General features: G+C 38.7%; 2 protein-coding genes and 1 long non-coding RNA gene across 3 annotated transcripts in view; 2 read left to right on the forward strand and 1 right to left on the reverse strand.

Moving 5' to 3' along the window:
* Positions 1-1,393, forward strand: part of ATOH7 (atonal bHLH transcription factor 7) — a 39,266-nt gene extending 37,873 nt beyond the window's left edge. The window contains exon 2 of the transcript XR_005565611.1: positions 1,281-1,393. The gene's annotated coding sequence lies outside the window, so the exon portion shown is untranslated. The remainder of the gene's footprint in view (positions 1-1,280) is intronic.
* Positions 1-14,222, reverse strand: part of MYPN (myopalladin) — a 43,112-nt gene extending 28,890 nt beyond the window's left edge. The window contains exons 1-4 of the mRNA XM_027750548.2: positions 13,285-14,222; positions 4,171-4,346; positions 2,591-2,642; positions 446-593 (exon numbers count right to left, since the gene is read on the reverse strand). Of these exons, the coding sequence (XP_027606349.2) occupies positions 446-593; positions 2,591-2,642; positions 4,171-4,346; positions 13,285-14,222 (1,314 nt within the window). The remainder of the gene's footprint in view (positions 1-445; positions 594-2,590; positions 2,643-4,170; positions 4,347-13,284) is intronic.
* On the forward strand, positions 1,389-15,538 carry LOC120324351. The gene is made up of 3 exons (XR_005565612.1): positions 1,389-1,428; positions 4,192-4,311; positions 15,227-15,538. It is a non-coding gene; the product is annotated as an uncharacterized LOC120324351 (long non-coding RNA).
* Positions 15,539-19,450: the final 3,912 nt, after the last annotated feature.

Below are 19,450 nucleotides of genomic sequence, written 5' to 3' on the forward strand. Positions count from 1 at the left end.
CCTGTTCAGTATCTGTTTATTGGTTACCACCTAATTCTGGCCTGTAAACTTTCAAAAAGAAGTGTAAAGCGAGTTTCTCATGAACATTTTAGTTTTAAGGAAATATGGCTCCTCTTTCCTGTCAGGAAAGAATTCACAGCTGTGAATATTCTAACAGTTTGCAAGAAAAAGGACTCGAAATGTATGCTAACATTAATTAGAAACTCTTTGATATGGATATTGAAATCTTATGTGGCAAACACGTATATCTACATATGAAGTAAACATAGTAGTGAAATGATTTAGCTTAAAATAAGTTTCATTGAAAGGAAAAGATTTCAAGTGAGTTCTGTAGCAAGGGAGAGAAAAACGTTATAGGCTGCTGCTATTGAAGGTGAATGAGTCAGTCTGTGATTTATAAGAGTTTGCTTTTTGTCCTTGAAATTCCCTGTATTGTCTCCCATACCGGATTAACTGATGTTGACACAGTCTGGACAGGTACAGACACGGGCTGGAACACAGCTGGTGGTGCCTTGGAGGTTTCTTGATGCTTGGTTGCAGTTCTGACAGCAGGAGATGCTGCATTCACAGAGGTGTCTGCTGTCCTTGGTTTGCTGTGAAATATTAACCAAGAGTAAGTTCTCTGACAGGAAGGCAGAGCTCTGTGTGTGTGTCTCCTTAGTTATGTCTGTCTCAGTTGCATATCAACCTCACATATCAGCCTCACTTCTGGGATTGAATTCCACGTGCTCCTGGGTAAAGCTGCATTTTGTTGGAGCCAGCCTGCATATCTATCCACTCTAGTACCCCTGTTCAGTCACACCAAATGCAATAAATGGCCTGAGTTAACCCAGCTCTGAGCAGCATGACAAAGCAGTGCTGGTTTCACAGAGGACAGTGCTGGTTTCTCTTGTGGGAAAGTTTGGGCCTATAAGATAATGAAAATACCATGGTTTGCTTGGTACAGATTCAATAATTTATTGCTGAACAATAGATACTTTCTGACCAACATATCCTCAATTCTGATAGTGTACAGATAGGCACCTATTCACTTCTACGCTGTTTCTATGTGTGATTATAAGAGTTGACCCTATTTAATTTTATCGCTAAGTGAAATAATGCAAACAGTGAAGAGATGGTCTTTTTATCCAGTTTGAGGTGCCCAGGTCCCCACAGGAAGCCCAACCTTTAAAACAGAGGAAACCTTACTCAGAGTGAAGATACAACTGTTGTTGTGATCACTGATTTCTCTTTTGAACTTCTTTTAGCACCTGTTCTCATATTAATTCCTTTAATTACAGTGTTCAGATTCGTGTGAAGGCAGCTGGAAGCCGAGGAAAAATGAAGACACTTTCATTATACCCAAACCTGATCATTTGAGGACCACAATGGCAGAGCAGCTTTTTTTTTTTTAATCTCAGAAAAAAAATTACTTCACAATTTAATGAGGTAAGTAATTTAGAGAAAGCATCAGGTGGTCAAGATCATGGTCAGTGCTACATTGACACCTGATGAGGTGAATATGGAAAAAAATACGCCTGAGACAGTTAGACAAGTCTGAACTAGAACTGTGGAAAACTTAGCAATTCATCCCCAAACCTTTCAGATCTTCTCGATCTTAAGTTTTATATTAAACCCTTACATTTATCAAAGTCCACAAACCAATTCAGTGGGGAATATTTTATGCCTCTGAACTTAAAATCACATGCAACAGGATTTGCTGTCAGCCTGAGGTGTTTAGTCAAACAAACTGCAAATGTCTTATCTTTGCATTTTAAAAACTGACATTTGTAATGAGCATAATGCTCCCTGATGATGGATGAAACCAACAGGGTGCATGTCTATCTGGTTAAGATTTTCACTGTATAAAGCAGTTTGCTTTTGGGATTGAATGCAAAGGAGTTAAAAACAAAAGACTGACTATTTTAGTTTTCAACCACTCTGACTCTCTTTTCAGTTAATAGAAGGACTTTGATTCCAAAGACTGTTGATTTTAGGAGATTGGATCAGGTTCTAAATGATCAGGGGTTGGATTTCATTTAGGAAAAATAAAACTATTTCCCAGGTTTTAGATGACATCTGACATATTTTATTTTTATAATTAAGTAGTCTTTTATACCATCATTTCAGTTTACTCTAGTGCATATCTATTAATTTCCTTATCTTAAATCTAAATAATTATTCTGTACCCATATTCTGCCAAAAACTGCATGACATGCTGTATTTTCATGTGAGAAATTGTACTGCACTGTTTGTCCAAGTCAGATGCTTAAATCAGCATTTAAGATGGGTCTAGTCAAATGGCTTCAGGATTAGTAAATTAATTTTAGTAGTTCAATCTTTAAGGTGCCATCTTTCCTCTTGTGTTTATATTTAAAATTAAAGTTTCAATTCTTGATCTAAAATTGAAGACACAAGTGAACGTATGTGTGTTTGTTCCATATTATTTGTAAATCAAACAAGCAGGCATGCAAACAAAACCCAACTCAAACAATCCAAACAAATCCTAAACAGAGCCCTAACGTGTTGGAGGTTGCAAACTGAAAGGTCTGCACTTATGAGGTTTTTTAATGGTAAAAAGTGTGCAAGATGTCATTGATTTTAAACTTACTGATCCATTTCGTTTGTGATGATTTCACCTTCAGAGTCAGAAGAAGAGATTCCTATGAAAAAATTAAAAAAAACCCAACAAACATTTAGCAGAGGGGTTTTTGAAGTTTATCTATGAATGATACAAACCATTAATCAGATTTCCTCTAGAGCATTCTATGGATATATATTATAAAGCTGTGCCAAAACAAAAGATCACATTCCAGGGGAAATGAACCAGCATTGGATACTGTGCAAGATGCAGAACTGCTGTTGACATGGGGCAAATTTGGGATGAGGTGCAACTGAAATAAGGAAAACAGCATCCAAGAGTGAATGTATACCTGGGTCTTCCTCAGGTTCTCTTTAAAATGTCTCTATGATTTAGTCTGTAGTTGTTGTTGTGAATCAAGGAAGAGCTTTCTTTTCTCAGACACTTGATACTACCATTCAAAAGGAAAAAAAGTTAAAAACCAGACCTTGAATCATAACTGTTATTCTCAAACTAGAGCCTTGTAGCACAATATGGAGAAGATAATAGCTCAGTTTACTAACAGCTGTCTTGCTGAGACATTTTACACTTCTGACTCAGCCTTCCCTGTGCTTGGAATTTGCATTTTCTCTGCAGCTCCTGCCAGTGAGCATCTCCATCAGCCATGACTTCCCTCCAGCATCCACTGAGCCAGGTAACAGCAGACCTTGGCCTCTGTCTGGAGAACTAGGAAATCCCTGCCAAGCACAGACATCTCCCAGCAGTGTCAGAGGCAGTGCAGAACCTAAAAAAGGATTCTTCATTTCATTGTCAGATTAGAGATGTGAAAGAGGAGCATCAGTAGAACAAAATCCACCCTGTATTAAGTAGGGCACTGCTTTAATTTGTGATTGTCCCACTGCTGTCAGTGATGGTGCTCACGGTTTATTTTTCTGCTTGAGAATGGAAAAAAATATCCTCTGTGTTTATTTCAAATTTGTAGTCCTGCAAATGATGGATGCAATCTAAAATCTTACCCAACAAAGTGTTAAAAAGAAATATAAGTAGACTTCTCTTAGGCCCAGTAGGTGTAGTAGAAAGCATAAGGAGAAAGAAGACATCTAAATCTGCAGATATATACTCTGTTTTATTTACCTCTACTGGGCAAGTAAAATACCAAATTGATGACATATTTATTTTGGTTACAGGGCCCAATAAAGGGTTAAGAGGAAGGGGTCCTATGTTCAACTTGTAATAGTGACTGTAGGGAAAAGGGATTAATAAGAATTAGACACAAATATTAAGTTCTTATATTTCTGTAGAGTTCCACAGATAAAAAATACAAGGTGGCATCAGAATCTGAATATTTCTAGACCTTGATCTTACAGTGAGATATATAAAATCTCTGGGAAGCGACACAATAAAATAACACGTAAAGGGCAGTCTCTTGTCTGAATGGTGCTTTATAGGGAAATAATGAAGATGGTAATAATGATGAAAAGTGTTTTCTCCCTGCTACGTATTTTTTTGTGACAAAACTATCACACAGTTAGCAAACAAGACACATAATCATGTCTTAATCCTGCGTGACCAATTTCAGCAATCCATTTCTGCACCACTTCTGACGTTACCTTCTATGTAAATCTCTGCAGAAGTGGAGTCTGTTCCATAGATGTTTGAAGCAAAGCACGAGTAACGTCCTGTGTCCTCCTCAAAAGCTTCAACAATAATCAATGAGTGCTGATCACCTGTCTGGATAATTTGAATGTCTGGTGAGTTTTCAAGCTCCTTCCCTTCACAGTACCACCTGTAAGGCAAAAAATTTTGTTTATCAATGCAAACAACTTGTCAACTAGGATGGCAATGCTTTAAGTCTTTCTGATGATAAAATTGGCAGGTTTAGCCTGAAGATTCTGACAGAGTGCTGCAGGCAAGTATTGAATCAACAGTCATAGGAATAAAATATTTATGAATTTTGTATTATTCAATATAGAGTAAAAGAGCTATGAATTTGGAACACTGTCAATCCAGCTCTGAATTTCTCTTAAGGTACATTCAGGTCTGTGTTGTGGCTTGAAGTGCAGCAAAAAAACCCCACTGTAAGTAAATAATTTTACCTGAAACTTGTATTTCCAAAGTTCATGTTAATTCAGAATGTGACTGAAATTTACTATAGTGTTGCCCTTTGTTTTGTCATGTATTTAACCCAATCTGCTTTTTATAAAAGATGGCATAAGTAAGGGAATTGATCTATTACGATACAGAGGCACTTGCGTGCAGGAACAGCCAGTGAGACAGCTGCACCTTGAATTCTTTTCTGTATCATATTGCTGTGTTCCTCTTTTAAACACAGTCACCCATCCAAGAATATGTTGGCCTGATTGCTTTTGCTTTTCAGTATGGACAAGGCAGAACAGAAAGAGAAAAATCAGGTGGGTTTGCAGAAACAGATTCCAATTTAACACGACAATCTAGGTTTTATACAGAAAGTGTAGTGCTATCTGTCAAGATCCAGAGCTAAATATTTGGGATAAAACTCAGAAATACCTGTATTTGTACATAACTAGCTAGATTTGAAAAGCCAAGCTAAAGCACATTCATCTTCACTGTAACTTTTCTTATAAATGTAGACAGATATAAAACTACATAAAAATCTTTGTATTTTCTTACTATGACTTTCTTAATAACATATGATTTAGTAAAGCATCTTCTGCATGTGACAGTGGGTGCTGTCATACTACTAACATTTTTTATTCAGTTGGTTTTTAAAAAAAGTAATAATTGTTTAATCCATCTTACATGGTAACTTGGGAAAAGGACCTGCCAACATTTGGGTGGTACTACAGCAAATAAGATTGTTGTGGAAAGGATAAGGATAGGTTTTGGAGTAATAAATTGTAATAATTAGTATTTATTGCCTTGTACTATAAGGTATTTCAATACATTTCCATCTCAGATATTTTAGGAAAACATGAATAAATAAATATGTTTAACCATTCAATTGCACAACTTTTTAACAACAGTTTATGCTACAAATTGAGCATGAAGAAAGCCCTGAATTAATATATTGGAAAAAAAAGTAATTTCTAAAACAGTCCATACTAGCAGAAAACCAGAATTCAATAGAAGTATAATACAGAACTGAAAAAGGATCCTCAAAGGGTCCGTGAGGTATTAAGGACTACAGATCTAAAACTTCAATGTTGATTATGTAGCTGAGCAATAAACAATGCCCCATTTGTGCCCCATCAGTCCCAGCCCCCCAACACGGCTTTCTCAGAGCAGACAGGGTGTTTCCTGCTCCACTTGGAGTTGCACATCAGTGTAATCCATACCTGGACAGTCAACTGACTTGGAAATGCAGCTTGGAAAGGAGACAGACAGGTCTGCCTGTTCCAGAGGGAAGCTCCTGCACTGCAGAATGGATCCTACACACCTGATGCCGAGAACTTCAACCGAAGTTACTGATTTCTCTTCCATTTGAGCCTTAGGGCTCTAAAAGAAGGAGTGGACGAGCTCTTGCAGGTCTGCCAGCAGGACTTTAAAATGTTAAAACCCTGATGCTGACTTCCTTGCTAGAGCTTTCTCCTTCTGGAGCAAGGCCGGCAGGTTCAAATGTATTCCCAGACCCAGCTGCTCCACTTCTGGTCTAATGAAAATGGGTTTGTGCCAGGACACCACATAAAGGATTGAGGATGACTGAACTGTACAGATTCTCCTATACATCACTTTTGGTAACTGTTAATGACCATAAAAGAAGGGACTGGGCAGTCAGAAGGCTACAGCTGCATATTAAATTGCCACAGATGTTTGCTTGAGCCACACCACTAAGGAAATTTTGTTTATCAGTGCAAACAACTTGACAATTAGGATGACAATGTTCGAAGGCTTTCTGATGATAAAACTGGTGGCCATTTAAGGTTCAACATAGTTCATTTGCTAGGTTTTCTCCCACTCTGGTGGGCAAAATGAGATGCTGTGAGGGCTGCTCTGTCAGTGGATACTCTGCCCAGGACAGCACTTTACTGCAGAGTAACTTTCAGCAGCCATTCATGCTGCTTCTCACAGCTCAATGAAACTCGTTTGAGATTCTTCGCAGTGCAGATGCAAACAGAGTTCTGGATATTAACCACACCCCTACAACATGCAGCACCTTTGGAAATTTAAGAGACAGCTGTCCTCATACAAAAGGGAATAATAACAGCAGCACATACCCTAGGGTGCCAGGTGAGCTGGCACATGTCAAAAGATGGGGAAGAACTTACTGGGTGCTCTGTGTCAGACTACAGATCCACCTCACCCAGCATGAGGTCTTGGCAGTGGCCAAAAGCAGACACTTAGGGGAGAATGTAAGAACAGAGTAAATATATACATGTATGTATATTCATTTATTTCTCTGGAGTATGTAACCATTCTCTTTATCTTTTTATCTTTGCTTTTATCTTCCATTCTCTTTGACTTTTTCCACCATGTGTGAAGCAGCACCTAAAAATAATTTTTAAAACGTGAAATCACTGGTCTTAAAATGATTCTTTACAAACTACCTCTTTTTTAAAGGATTTCACTGTCTCAGTACCATTACCATTATTTTTCTAGTAGATTAGACTGTATGGTTCTTCAATAATATTTAGTTTGAAAATACTACTTTTTATTTGTATAATCTTTATTTTGAAGGAACTGGGTTACGCTTCCATTCAAAATACTTTTCCTTTAGAAATAATTCTTTTTCTAGCTTTTTCTGATTGAGCTGTAGTGTTCATATTCTGTCACAGTCCTGTCAGATGCTCTAAAATAAACCTCTTCAAGCAGAAGGAACAGCTACACCTAGTTTAAACTTTGCTCATAATGACTTGCCCAAATCTGTTATTTTCCCCACTAATAGTTAGAAACATTAGACATGTCAGGTACATTCTATCTACAATATGGTTTATTCTACTGTTGTTTTGAAGATTTGCAATTGGGGGTAATTAAAAATAGTTACATTATCAGGAGAGAAGACCTAAGGTTCATGCAGTTTTATGACTACAAGCACAGATTTGGTATATGAATGTACAAGCTGCCTTTGAGGTGTCTAATTCATGCAGGCAACTGTGTACTTTGGGACGTGAGTCACAGCACTTACTCATGTCTTTTTATACACCTACCTCATGCCTCTGCCTTATATTGTAGCCTTGTTTTAGCATGTTAGCTTTAGCAGATATGAATAAGTATTAAAGAGAGTACCCGGGTTCTAGAATTTGATCCCATTTTCAGCAGCATCTTTCCAGAACATTAAAATAACTTACATAGTAGAGTGATACTATATTTTTGTGTCCACTTAAATGTGGTTCTCACTGAAGTGACACAGAGAGCAAAACACATTGCACAAAATGCTGGGATAATAATCACCAGTAAGGTAAAACTCCTGTGTTACTACTGCTTTTCCAGTTAACCTGTTTGTGTAGAGGTAAGTCTGTATCGCATGCTTTTGTGAGGCACAATTCTATTTTCCTATAAGCAAATTTAAAACCACCATGTAAGCTAATTTGTCCAATTATTGTAGTAGTACGTGAGCAGTAGACTCAAACAAACAGTGAAGCAGGACTGAGTTAATTCTATGCTTTGCAGTTAGTTTTTCATTTCACTAGTCCTAAACTTGCAACATAAGTGATTTACAACTTCAGGAATAAACTTCTGTTTCAAACCTGTGTTTAGTTCTCCTAAGCAGCGTGTTCTTGAGTCACTATTTTCAGCATAATGTTCAAATACTTTGAGATTAGGTTGAGACGCAGAGCATGTTACATGCACGTCACCTCTTTGCAATGCTTATAAATGAAAAGCAATTGTCTCTTGTGAAGTTAATCTTCATGTAAATCTTCGGTGTGGCCATATCTACTTCTTGCCTGTTAACATTTGGTTCTATACTTACCACGAAAACGCTGTACGTGGTAGCAGCGAAATGTCAGTTCCAAGGGGAGTTCTGACATTGAGATGCGTGGCATGACTGAAGCAGCAACAGCCTCTGTCACTGACATTTCATTCCTGCCACGGATTGCAACGATAGCTTCCTCACGCCAGGGAGCTGCACATGGAGCACATCCACTGTGCCACATTCATCCCAGGGCTTGATCCATTGACGTGACTGGAGTTGCATGTAAGAGGAGTTTGGCTCTAGGCTTGGAGTGCTAAACCAGATAAAGGTTTTCATCTGGCAGCCAGGAAGAAATATCTTCATCTTGTGTGGCTTCAGAGCCTCTAAAAATCAGTGATTAATTGCAGGTCTCCTCAAACAAAAGAGCACTAAAATGCACTTTTTAAGCTTTGTGTGGCTACGTTAAAGAATGTTTTCATGGAAACCTTATGACATGCAGCCTGTTTTTAGAACATCAAATCCTCATGACACTTCCAGGATAGCTGTGTATGCCAAACCATGCAATGTGATTCATAAGTAAAATTAACCTAGGAGTGATGTGCCAAACCGTTTGGAAAAATGTAGGCACCTCTGAACTTGAGGGGAAAAGGAGTGCTCTCCTCACAGAGAGGAGTGATTGTCACACCTACCATTACTGACACAGAAACAGAGCTGGAGAGGGAAGCATGAGAGGGAGGTCATCAAACCTTTGGCACTTTGGAAATATGCTACACATTTCTCTTTAATGCTTATTTCTGACCCGCAGTATAGTCAGAGTAAAGCAATCATCCATAACTGTAGTAGTCCTCTTTTGTTGTGAGCTAAAGTTTGAGCTACCTAGAGGTGCACAAACTATGGTATCAATCTTTGCCCATCTCTTCTGTGACACTGCATTCAGCCGATGAGACTGAAAAATGGGTAACATTTCACCAAAACTTCTAGACAGGTAGGTTTCACAAGCTTCCTCAGACTTGTGGGTTTGTTACACTGAGGCTGAGTTATCTTAAAAAGCAGTTTTTCTGTATTCAGCCAGGCAGGATTTAGCTTTCCATATATCTGATATTTCATATGAGTTCCAAATTTCATTCAATCTTCTGTCCCTCAGTGAGCCCTCATACATGCTACATGGTTACCTACTGTGCCTGTGAATTATAATGCTTCGTCATAGCCAATGATATTTTGGCCCTGATCCATCATGACTGTCATTTACACCATCTTTTACATTAATTTGGTTTTGTATTGTCTTGCTTTCAAACATGGTATCTGCCCTTCATATTTCCAGTCCTTTCCATCCCTGTGATCAGCTTTTTTCTGAATCTCAGATCTCTAATTTTTCTTTTATAATCCCCATTACATCAGCTGAACCATCTGACTGCTCCTAGTGTTGACTGAGTAACTACATGACAGAGCTTGTTGAATCTTGTTCTTGTTTCACAATGCTCTGGGTTCCCACAGTACCACTTTTACATTGCAATTGTGTTTAATATATGCACCTTGGATTCCTTTCTGTGGCTAGGAAGCCTATTTTAAGTCACAGGTGATTAAGCTTTTTTTCATCAGTTACTACCTTGCCAGTCAGCCCTGTACTGGGACTGATGATATTTTTATTTCTTATTTATTAGAATTCGTCTCTCCTTGTCCTCCTCCACAGATACCGAACTAAATCACCACAAACCTTGGAAAACTGTTATCCTCAAAGCAAGACAGTTGCCCGTTCTGAGCCTGGTTCTGGTCACAGTTCCACAACTATGGCTAACAAGATGCCTCCTTCACTATTTTGGAAGCTTTACACAGCAGATCAAAGATGAGCACTATTTTTAGTGAAAAAATCCTGCATTCTTGTGGTCTCCAAGGTTAATGGAACACATACCCCAAAGTACATTATATTTTCTGGTTTCCTTGTGCTATAACAGTGACTAAAAAGGCCAAGATCACTGGAAGCAAGTGAACATTTATCACTCAGGCAAGTGATATTTTTTACACCCTTTCTTAGTGTTACTCCTACACATTAGTGGAGTTGAAAGAATCTTGGATGAACAGGACAAAAGTTTTGTTAACAAACAACTGTGATCAGGAAACTGTTCAAGCAACGAACATTCCCAGCCTTCTCCATAATACAGCACGTACAGACATGCACACAAACACAAGGGGAGAGAGAGTTCGGAGGTACTCCTTGTGATTTATCTTTTATTTCTTGGTTTAAATTGTGAAACTGAAAGCTGAGCCTGATCTTTTTCTTGAGCTTTCCTTCTTGGCACTGATTTTCCCTATGGGACTTTTTTCTCCCCGCCCCTATTTTGCTACATCTGGTGGATGCTTATTCTATAGAAGTGTTTTGAAGCTCCTGTATTGACTGTCATTCGCATAAGTAGCTTGTTTTATTTATAAAAATGAAAAAAATCAATTGTTGAAATAGAAATCTCGATGAAAAACTTCAGTTTTGTTGTGACAAAAATAGCTCCAATTTACAAAGATACCCATCATCCTTTTCTGTGCAATCAAGTGGTCCCTGAATTGGGTGTATAGGCATTCCAGTCATCCCTGAATAATCCACTGGCTGAACCATTGTTCCTGGGTTCTCCAATCTGCCCTTGCAAGGCTTCAGTGACTTTGTAGTGTCAGCTTCTAATTCAGATAGTTGTTAACACCTAAAGATGGCAGGAACACCTTGTTAGTTTTATGTGTGTCAACAGCACGATCATGAGGAGCTGTGGTTGTGGCCTTCTGGAGAAATAAATAAAATTAACATTGTGCACTAGAGTACAGTCTGTAAACAAACAATTCAGTTTCTATTCTGTTCTGAATTCTGTTCTGAATATGAAGAAAGCCAGCTTGAGTTTGTCTACAGGTCTATACACATAAGAGAAGATTATTTCACTTGTTTTCTTTGCATTATAAACTATGTGCGATGAGAGAGGAAAAAAATGTTTATCATATCCAGGGATCCTACTGACATTTTTAATATCAAAAAGTTTTATCAAGGCAAATACCTGGAGAAACAAGTCTCAAAGTCTTTATATGCAAGCAAAGTGTTCAGAGAGTGTTGCTAATATCTAGGGGATGATGATATTTCCTGCCTGTTTTCTAAGAAAAAACTCCAAATTTCTGGGATTGTTTTCTCTTTTAGTCGGAATCCTCTATGAGTTTAAGGGCTGAGCATAATACAGCATTTGTAATGCCATAAGCTCCACCAAGGGAATGCCTCAGAACTGTTAATTAAAGCAGTGAGTTTAGACATGAAGCGCAGTAGAAATTATATTTTTCCCAAACAAAGTATTTCCCCCAGCTTTAGAGCGGATTTCTCTTCTATAAAAAAATCATTTAGTCCTTTGGAAGTTCACATTCCTATCATGCATGAAAGACCCTGTCTAGCACCACAGGTCAAGGTCTTTTTAGGGACTGAGAACCTACTGAAGGCACTAGTGGGGCAAAACAGTCTGAAAGTCACAGTCCAGGGATCCCATGGACTGGACAACTTCACACCTCCATGATAAGATGTCCATTACAAGTGGATTCACTTGTAGATCCTTCTTCCTATGTAATTAATGGTGCATTGTAAATGCTTTTTCCTTCTGAAAAATTAGCAGCTGCTGTGCCAGAAATCCAAGGGAGAGGAAGACAAAGATTCTTTACCACAAAAATCTTTGGAGCATCCGTATTTGGATATTGAGACAGTTTTCACTTGATGATTGTGCCTGTTAGTTCGGTAAGAAAGATGATAAAAGGTGTTGGCTGCAGTAGAAGTGCAGTTAGAAAATACAGACCATCTGTGAATGGTCCAGATCATTAGATGTTGAAGGTGCAAACAGTTCTTTTCAATATTTAGAGAAGCAACACAGATTTCTAAAATGCCTATAAAAGAATAGGCAGCCACCTTGACTAAGGATATCTATGTGTGATACTTCAGATATTAGGATGCAAATATGCATAGTACATCTCTAAAAGGTGGACAGAGTTTTCCTTTCTTTTGGATTGGTACAGTCCCAGCAAAGGAAATATGATTCCACCACTGTAAGAGAGAGGTAAATTTGACTAATGAGCTCTCTGTGAACAAATTTAGATATAGAAATGCTGATGAGATCTAAGAATTTTCAAGATAAATTTAAAAGTTAGAGTAATCTGTTTCTCATTTCATTGATGTAATTGATGTGTGTACCTTTGTCACATTTCCTTTCATCTCCGGTGATGTTTTCAAGTGTTACTTATTTGACTTTCAAAATCCTCATAGATATTGGTGAAAAAAGAAATATCAGAAATAGCAGTCACCCATCATGAATAAGTGACAATTAACAGGGGTGTCTTATACTTGATCAAACAGAAATGTTTTTTCTAAGGTCTCAGCAGAATCTTTGTCAGAATCAGGATTAGAACTGAGCTGTTTTTGGTTATAACTGGTGTAATAACTGAAATGACCTTCTTTCCTCTCCGTTCATGTGTGGATGTTTTTGGTTTCTGGGATCCTATGTTCTCTCATCTCAGATAGCTTCAGGCATCAGCACGAGGTGTCACAGCCATTGGTGTTTTTAGTTGGTTTACACGGTCAGGCTTGATTTCTATAAAGATAACTAACATTTCTCACTATGGACTCCACACGTTCTTTTAATTAAAGAAGCACAGTATTTAAAAGCATTACTCTAAAATTCAAAGAAGGTAACATGTCCCAAAATACGTTGTCTGAAAATATATACAACCTTTTGTAGAGAGCAATTTTTTTTTCTTAATCAGTTTTTAGTAACCAAGACCAGGAGATTTCTGCTGCAGATTACTGAAACTCATGCATCAAAATATCTGGACAGAGGAAGGCATACACCTACCATTACAGACATACAAAATGACAAGTGCAGAATATGTTTACCTGACTTCAGGTGCTGGGATTCCTACCACAATGCAGTCCAATTGCACTTTGGTTCCTTCAGGAACTTCCCTGCTCTTCAGTTTCTGAGTAAAGCGTGGTGGTTGTCCGATAGGCTCATCAGAATATACAGATGCAGATTCTGACTCTGTTTTTAGCTCTGCACTTGTTAATTGATTAACAGATTCCAAGTTTGCTGCCTGTTGATCATCTGTTTGTTCAAATGTTTTTTCTGCTGTGTTTTCCAAGTCTTGAGATGCTGGAATGGAAAGCCTTTCTCTGTTTTCTGATGTGAGAGACAGGCTAGAGCTACTTTTTTGAGCAGATTTATTCTTGGAATCAATCTTGCTCCTGTAGTTTTTGCACGTTCGGGGTCTTATTCTTTCAGAGTTGTGAGCTTTGAAAAGTGAGGAGAGCTCCTCAATGAAATCTGCTGCCTTGTTTAGGAATTCCTTTTTGGATTCTGATTCAGATGGGAGGTGATGTTTCTTCAGATCTTGAGAGCTCCCTTTGGAGCCCTTTGTATTTCTGATATGGTCCTGACAAAAGTTGGAGTGCAGGCCGTTGTCTGATGTTTTCAAAGCTGTAGACTGGGCCATTTGTTTGTGTTTTCCCGGGTTGTTCAGCTGATCTGGGGGATGCTGTGACTGTGCCTGAAGCTCATCCTGTTTAGTTTCCAGTGGATTCTGATCAATAGCTTGTCTTGCTAGGTTTACACTTTCATCAAGCTCTTCTTGGCTTAAAAAGGCAGAGAGATCTGGAAGGTCATCTTGAGCAGCTACCTCATCTGAATCACCAGAAGCGTTGCCATAGTGGAAATTATGAGAAACTGGCTCTGATCTGCTTCTTTCACTCTTCCCTTGATGCTTAGTTTCAGCTAAATAACTCTCTCTCAGAAGCTGAGATATAGAAGTTGAGGTTTCTAAACTGTCGTCTTGCATGCTGCCAACAAAAAGGACAGATAGGACCACACCTTATCAGTAGCAAATTTTTTGATTGAACACACAATTACAGGCTTTTGAAAAGCAGAACACAATATTTTCAAACTGTGTCTGAGCACTGAATACTTGTAATACTTGAATTGTAAGTATGGCCTTGTTATAAAGGCCTGCTTCTGTACATACTGCCAGATGCTAATGCCTTTACCCAGTGAAGTTCATCTTTTATCACTTTCTGCTGTAGGTAGCCTTACATAGCTGAAGGAACTGCAAGTGTGGTTTTTTCTACTCTGTTCCAGGCAAAACTTCAACTACAGAGCTGTTAACTGAGTTTCGATGTCAAATCTCAGATAGTCACAGAATATTTTGAGTTGGAAGGGACCCACAAGGATCATCAAATCCAACTCCTACATGAATGGCCTGTACAGGGACGGAACCCGTGACCTTGGCATTATGAGCACCATGGTCTGACCAAGGGAGCTAATTTAGTTAAGAAACAACCTCATCAGACAGGTGAAGTGTTGGATATTTCAGGGACTGAAAGCTGTGAGAGAATAACAGTACTTTTAAATGAAGTAAATTTAGCTTGAAAGGCACTGCAGTAGTAAGTAAACGAACCCTCAAAAACATTTGAGGGACATGAGGAGGAAGGAGAAAACCCAAAAATATTCAATAATGACAATTTTTCATTTAAAACTCCTAAAGATATTGCATTATAGGAGGCGGTAATGGTGCTAAATGTTCTATACCTTCTTAAATTCATCATTATTTCTAATAAGCTATTTAAAGTAAAGAACTATGTCATGATTTGATACAAACATCATTTGTACTTCAGGGTTTTCAAAATCATTATCTTAGGTCATCCTGATTCTGAAAAATATACCACATGAGAAGACTGTATTAGAAAACCTATACTTAACCTGCATGCTTGATAAGCAAAGCTAAAGAATCCCTTTCCATACTGAAGCAAGTAGGTCTGCATAATATTATCCCTTTCATTTCCACAGGAGCCATTATGAAAGCAGAGGGATTCAGGCATCCTGTTAACACACTCATCTTAAGGTGGCCTAAGTATGAAGACAAATGACTGCCCTTTACCACCTTTCAGAGAGCTGTTATCTCACAGACACTGAAGCAAGTGCATGACTATTTGCTGGATCAGTCTCTCAGAATATGCAGTGTTTATTATCTCTCTCCTGCTTCATTTATGGCCTGGTGAGTCTTGCTGTGATGGTTTCAAATACTCCTGCTCTAAGGTATCTGGTTTGTCGCACTGCAGAGGGGTCTGTTTGTGTCGTGGCATCAAGAGAAGGGAACATCCATGCCCTGGCATTGGCCATTTCCATTCATAGCCTTATGTAACTGCTGAAGTTGCCAGAGAAAGAAAATTAAAAAAGGTATCTCTGCTGTAAAAGGCTTTCGGCTTTTCTAGCAGGACAGTTGTCCCTGGAAAAAAGCTGGTAAAAAAAAATGAATCAATATCTCGTACTGCTGCAATATTTCATCCTGGAACGTGAGTGACAGCCCTTGTTCCTTATTTACAAAAAAGAAAGCTCCAATTTAAACTCTTTATATTCTTCTTCGATTTCTTATATAGAAATTATTTTTCTTACGTAAATATCTGGCATTTTAGATTTATTAATTTTGCTTTGTTTTCGTAATACGAAACAGGGAAAATCAGTAAGACTACAAAGGCACCCAACCAAAATATTGCTAAGTTCTTGCCTGTAAAAAAATAATAAATAAAATGCCATATAAATTATATGCTTCTAAGCACCCAGTGTAGTCCCTGCAAGTGAACCAGAGTCTGCGATCCTAATTGAACACTTGGCATTAAATTATCTGGCACAGCTTTTCAGTGAAGCTGTGGCACACAGAGAACACTGATTTGGGAAGCCCACATGAGATAATGTTGTAAGCTGTTCCGTGACTGGACAGAGTTTGTAATTTAACCTCTTAAGAATACAAAGAGGCTTAAAGTTCCTGCTCCGTGGGTACTACTTTTGCTTGCTCAGCTTTAACTTCTTAGGCAGCTGTGCCATCTTACTGAAGCAGAATATGGTTAAGGGGTTAGATTAGCTTGTTTATGTGCTGATCACATACTATGTGCTGTAAAGGTCACAGCTAAAGCTGTAGTTTCAGCTCCAAAGGGCTGAAATACATTCTAACATAGGGCGCTTACAGACTGGAAGTGAGACCTGTGCCACGAATGAAGTGCAGCCCTGGAGCCTCCCTGTAACAGGGGCCTCCTCCCTGCTGAAAATCGGAAGGGGAGAAACAGAGCCAGGGGAGGAGCAGCTCTTTCCTCTGCCCCTTCTTTTTGCTGGCTGAGCCTGCAAGAAGAGAGCAGTGTGTGCTTTAGCGGGATGTTACAGGATGTGCAGCCTCCCAGAATTCTCTCCTGCGGGATGCAGCTCCCTGCTAACCCCTCTAACCCGGATTATACCATCCAGCTCTTTGCAGCTTTAGACGCCACAGTGGAAGGCTGTATTTTATAGGGCTGGAGAAGTGCATATTTCACATGGTGGCAAAGTTTAACTTGCTACATTTCTTGGCCACTCTTTCGGAGTGGCACATCCTCGGTTCACCTCAGTGTTTGTAAAGGCCATCAGACACTGAAAAAAGATGATACAGGTCTTTAGAGAACACTGGACACACTAAGGAGGAAAGGCAGGTAGGGAAGGATGTGTGATCAAAACCTGCTGAAGTCAAATGAACTTAAAGAATGATTTTGTTGAAAGAATATATGAAAATTATCCAACTGAGACTATTCAGGGTTTTATTTTCCTCTGTTGTACAGATATTGCTTGATTTTCTCATTTAAGTGCTATGTATATTTGAACAGAGGTTGTTTATCACAGTGCAGATTTTCTGCAGGTAACTCTTATAAAGCAAGTGTTTGTTCAGTGTGGTTATTTGAGACTTTGTTCTGGGTCTTGCATATCTTCTATTTGTCTTTTGAACAAAGCATTGAACTGCGAAAGAAATAATTTCTGCCAATTTGCTTAAGGAGTATTACTGCAATATAACGAGATACTCTCAAAGATGTGTTTAGATTGGCAAAATAGCTTTATAATTCTAGTTTGGAAAAAAAAAAGGTTCAGTGAAGGAGCCACTGTCTGATAGCAAAAGGAGAAAAACAGTTCCCCAGCAAAGGACCTGGAACAGCTTCCTTCCTTCTGCCCATTGAAGCAGAAGAGGTAGAAGGGAGTAGAATTCTCCTTCTTGTGTTGGGAAGCAAGATATCCATGAGAATGAATTGGATGCCAAATTCTTACTACTTTGAAAGTCACTTTTCTTTAGAGCTCACCCTAAACATTTCAGTCAGAATTTTATATCTAACTCTTCCCTATTTTCAGCTTGAGTAGAAGATAACTTTTTAATTCTATTTTTAGTAAGGAAGAAGTTGGGTTCTAGTCAAATGTAGCAGTGCTTGGCTACTGAATTTTTAAAATATTTTGAATTATGTGGTATTTTTAATTAAATGGAAAGTGTTAAGTTTCAGCAAATGTTGCTGTTAGGCTACCAGGGAATCCCATTAATTCCACCTTGCTCATGCCTTGAGAGATGTCTGGTTTCTTTTTTTTCCCCTTTTTTTTTTTCTTTTCCTACAAGGATCTGTACTATCCAAGGACTACAGAGGGCTGATGATGAGGGAAGCGCTGGGTAAGCTGAGCCATTTACATTTCACAGTCAGGGAACAACAGCTTTTACTCAAACGAAACCAAGCATAGAGCTGAGAGGGTCTCTGGGCTAGATGGCAGTAAGGCTGAATTCAATATATTTTCCTCAAATATCTATTAAACCATCTTTTTTGTGAGTGAAAAGGCATGGCCAGAGGAACAACTATCCTATTACAGATCTGACTAATGATAATTAGTAATAATTTAGCCCTTCTACAGCCAAAATTGGAATCTAAGCTTCAAACTTAAGATCTTGAATTCAGTCTTTCTCTTTGTTTAGACTGAGATGTAGAATTGGCCTTGACATGTCTTGAGCCTTCCCTTTAACTTCTCCTGACTGGGGCTTTGGAACAGAACTGTCTTTGTAGCAGCAGAGAAACCATCCCTGTGTGCAGTGGCACAGGACACTGGCACTGGGCAGCAGCACAGCACACCAGGTCATGGAGCTGGCAAAATGTGTGCAGGAACTGCAGATGCCTCTGTTGAGCAGAGAAGTGCAGATAACTGCAGAAAACTCTGTTGAGCAAGCAGTAAGAAGGACAAACTCTAGTAAAAACACACGTGGTGTCAATGAAAGCACCAGTTATTTTGCTGACTGGAAAAATGTCGTGATGAATCCGTATCAAGGGGACGAATTGCAGTGCTAATTACAAATAATATTTCTAAACTAGTGTTATTTAGGGTGGAAAATGTGATGACTGATTCCAGCAGCCTGCAGTTCTCTGCTCTTGACTGGCTCATAACCTACAGCACCAAACCAGTGCACTGAGGGCAACATTTTTTGCTTTCATGGGACACAAGGAGTCACCTTGGGCACCCCTTATCTTAAGAGGCACCGAAGGATGCCATGAACAAAACTAACTCCGTGAACTTTTTCCATCTACTAATTCAGTTTCTATTAGCCAACTGAGTTTCCAAGAGCCCATATTTATGGCAATGTTCTCTTATTAGCCAAGTGATCCTTAGGATTAAATATTCACAAAGTTAGAATTAGTTCCCACTCTTTGTTTTGGCAGTGATTTGACCCGAAAATCCTTACATGGAAGGGAGGAAGATTGCACCGCAAGGATCTTGCACAGCATAACACCAAACACTTTCATTTCCTCTTGTTTGAGGCTTGTTAGACTCATTGCTGAGTCATCACTGAAAGAACCTGAGCTTTTTCTAAGAAAACAGCACTAGTGAAATCTCAGCAAAGCTGAAGAGAATCCCAGATATGTCTGATCTATCTCTGTTTTATTTGGTGAGAGACAGCTTCAAATGCTTGATGCCCTGAAGATGTTTTTTCAAACTCCCCTTCTGTGTCATAATAAACAGGTTATATGTAAATAGCAGATTTAATGCAAAAAGTGTTTGAACATCTTTGGTTTTCAGCTGTAGTTAGAAATTCTGGTCAATACATGTTATTCCTGTCTTAGCTTTTCAAACTATCATTACTTTTACTGAGAGTGCTTTTGTATGAAACCCAGCATCAGAACAGCTCTCAAACTGCTGCTTCTTGCTCTGCATTGAGGCACCTTTATTACCTTTACACAGCAAGACACTGTG

The sequence above is a fragment of the Pipra filicauda genome, unplaced genomic scaffold, assembly GCF_003945595.2.
Source record: "Pipra filicauda isolate LSUMZ 115617 unplaced genomic scaffold, ASM394559v2 scaffold4_size7858003_pilon, whole genome shotgun sequence".
Classification (NCBI taxonomy): domain Eukaryota; kingdom Metazoa; phylum Chordata; class Aves; order Passeriformes; family Pipridae; genus Pipra; species Pipra filicauda.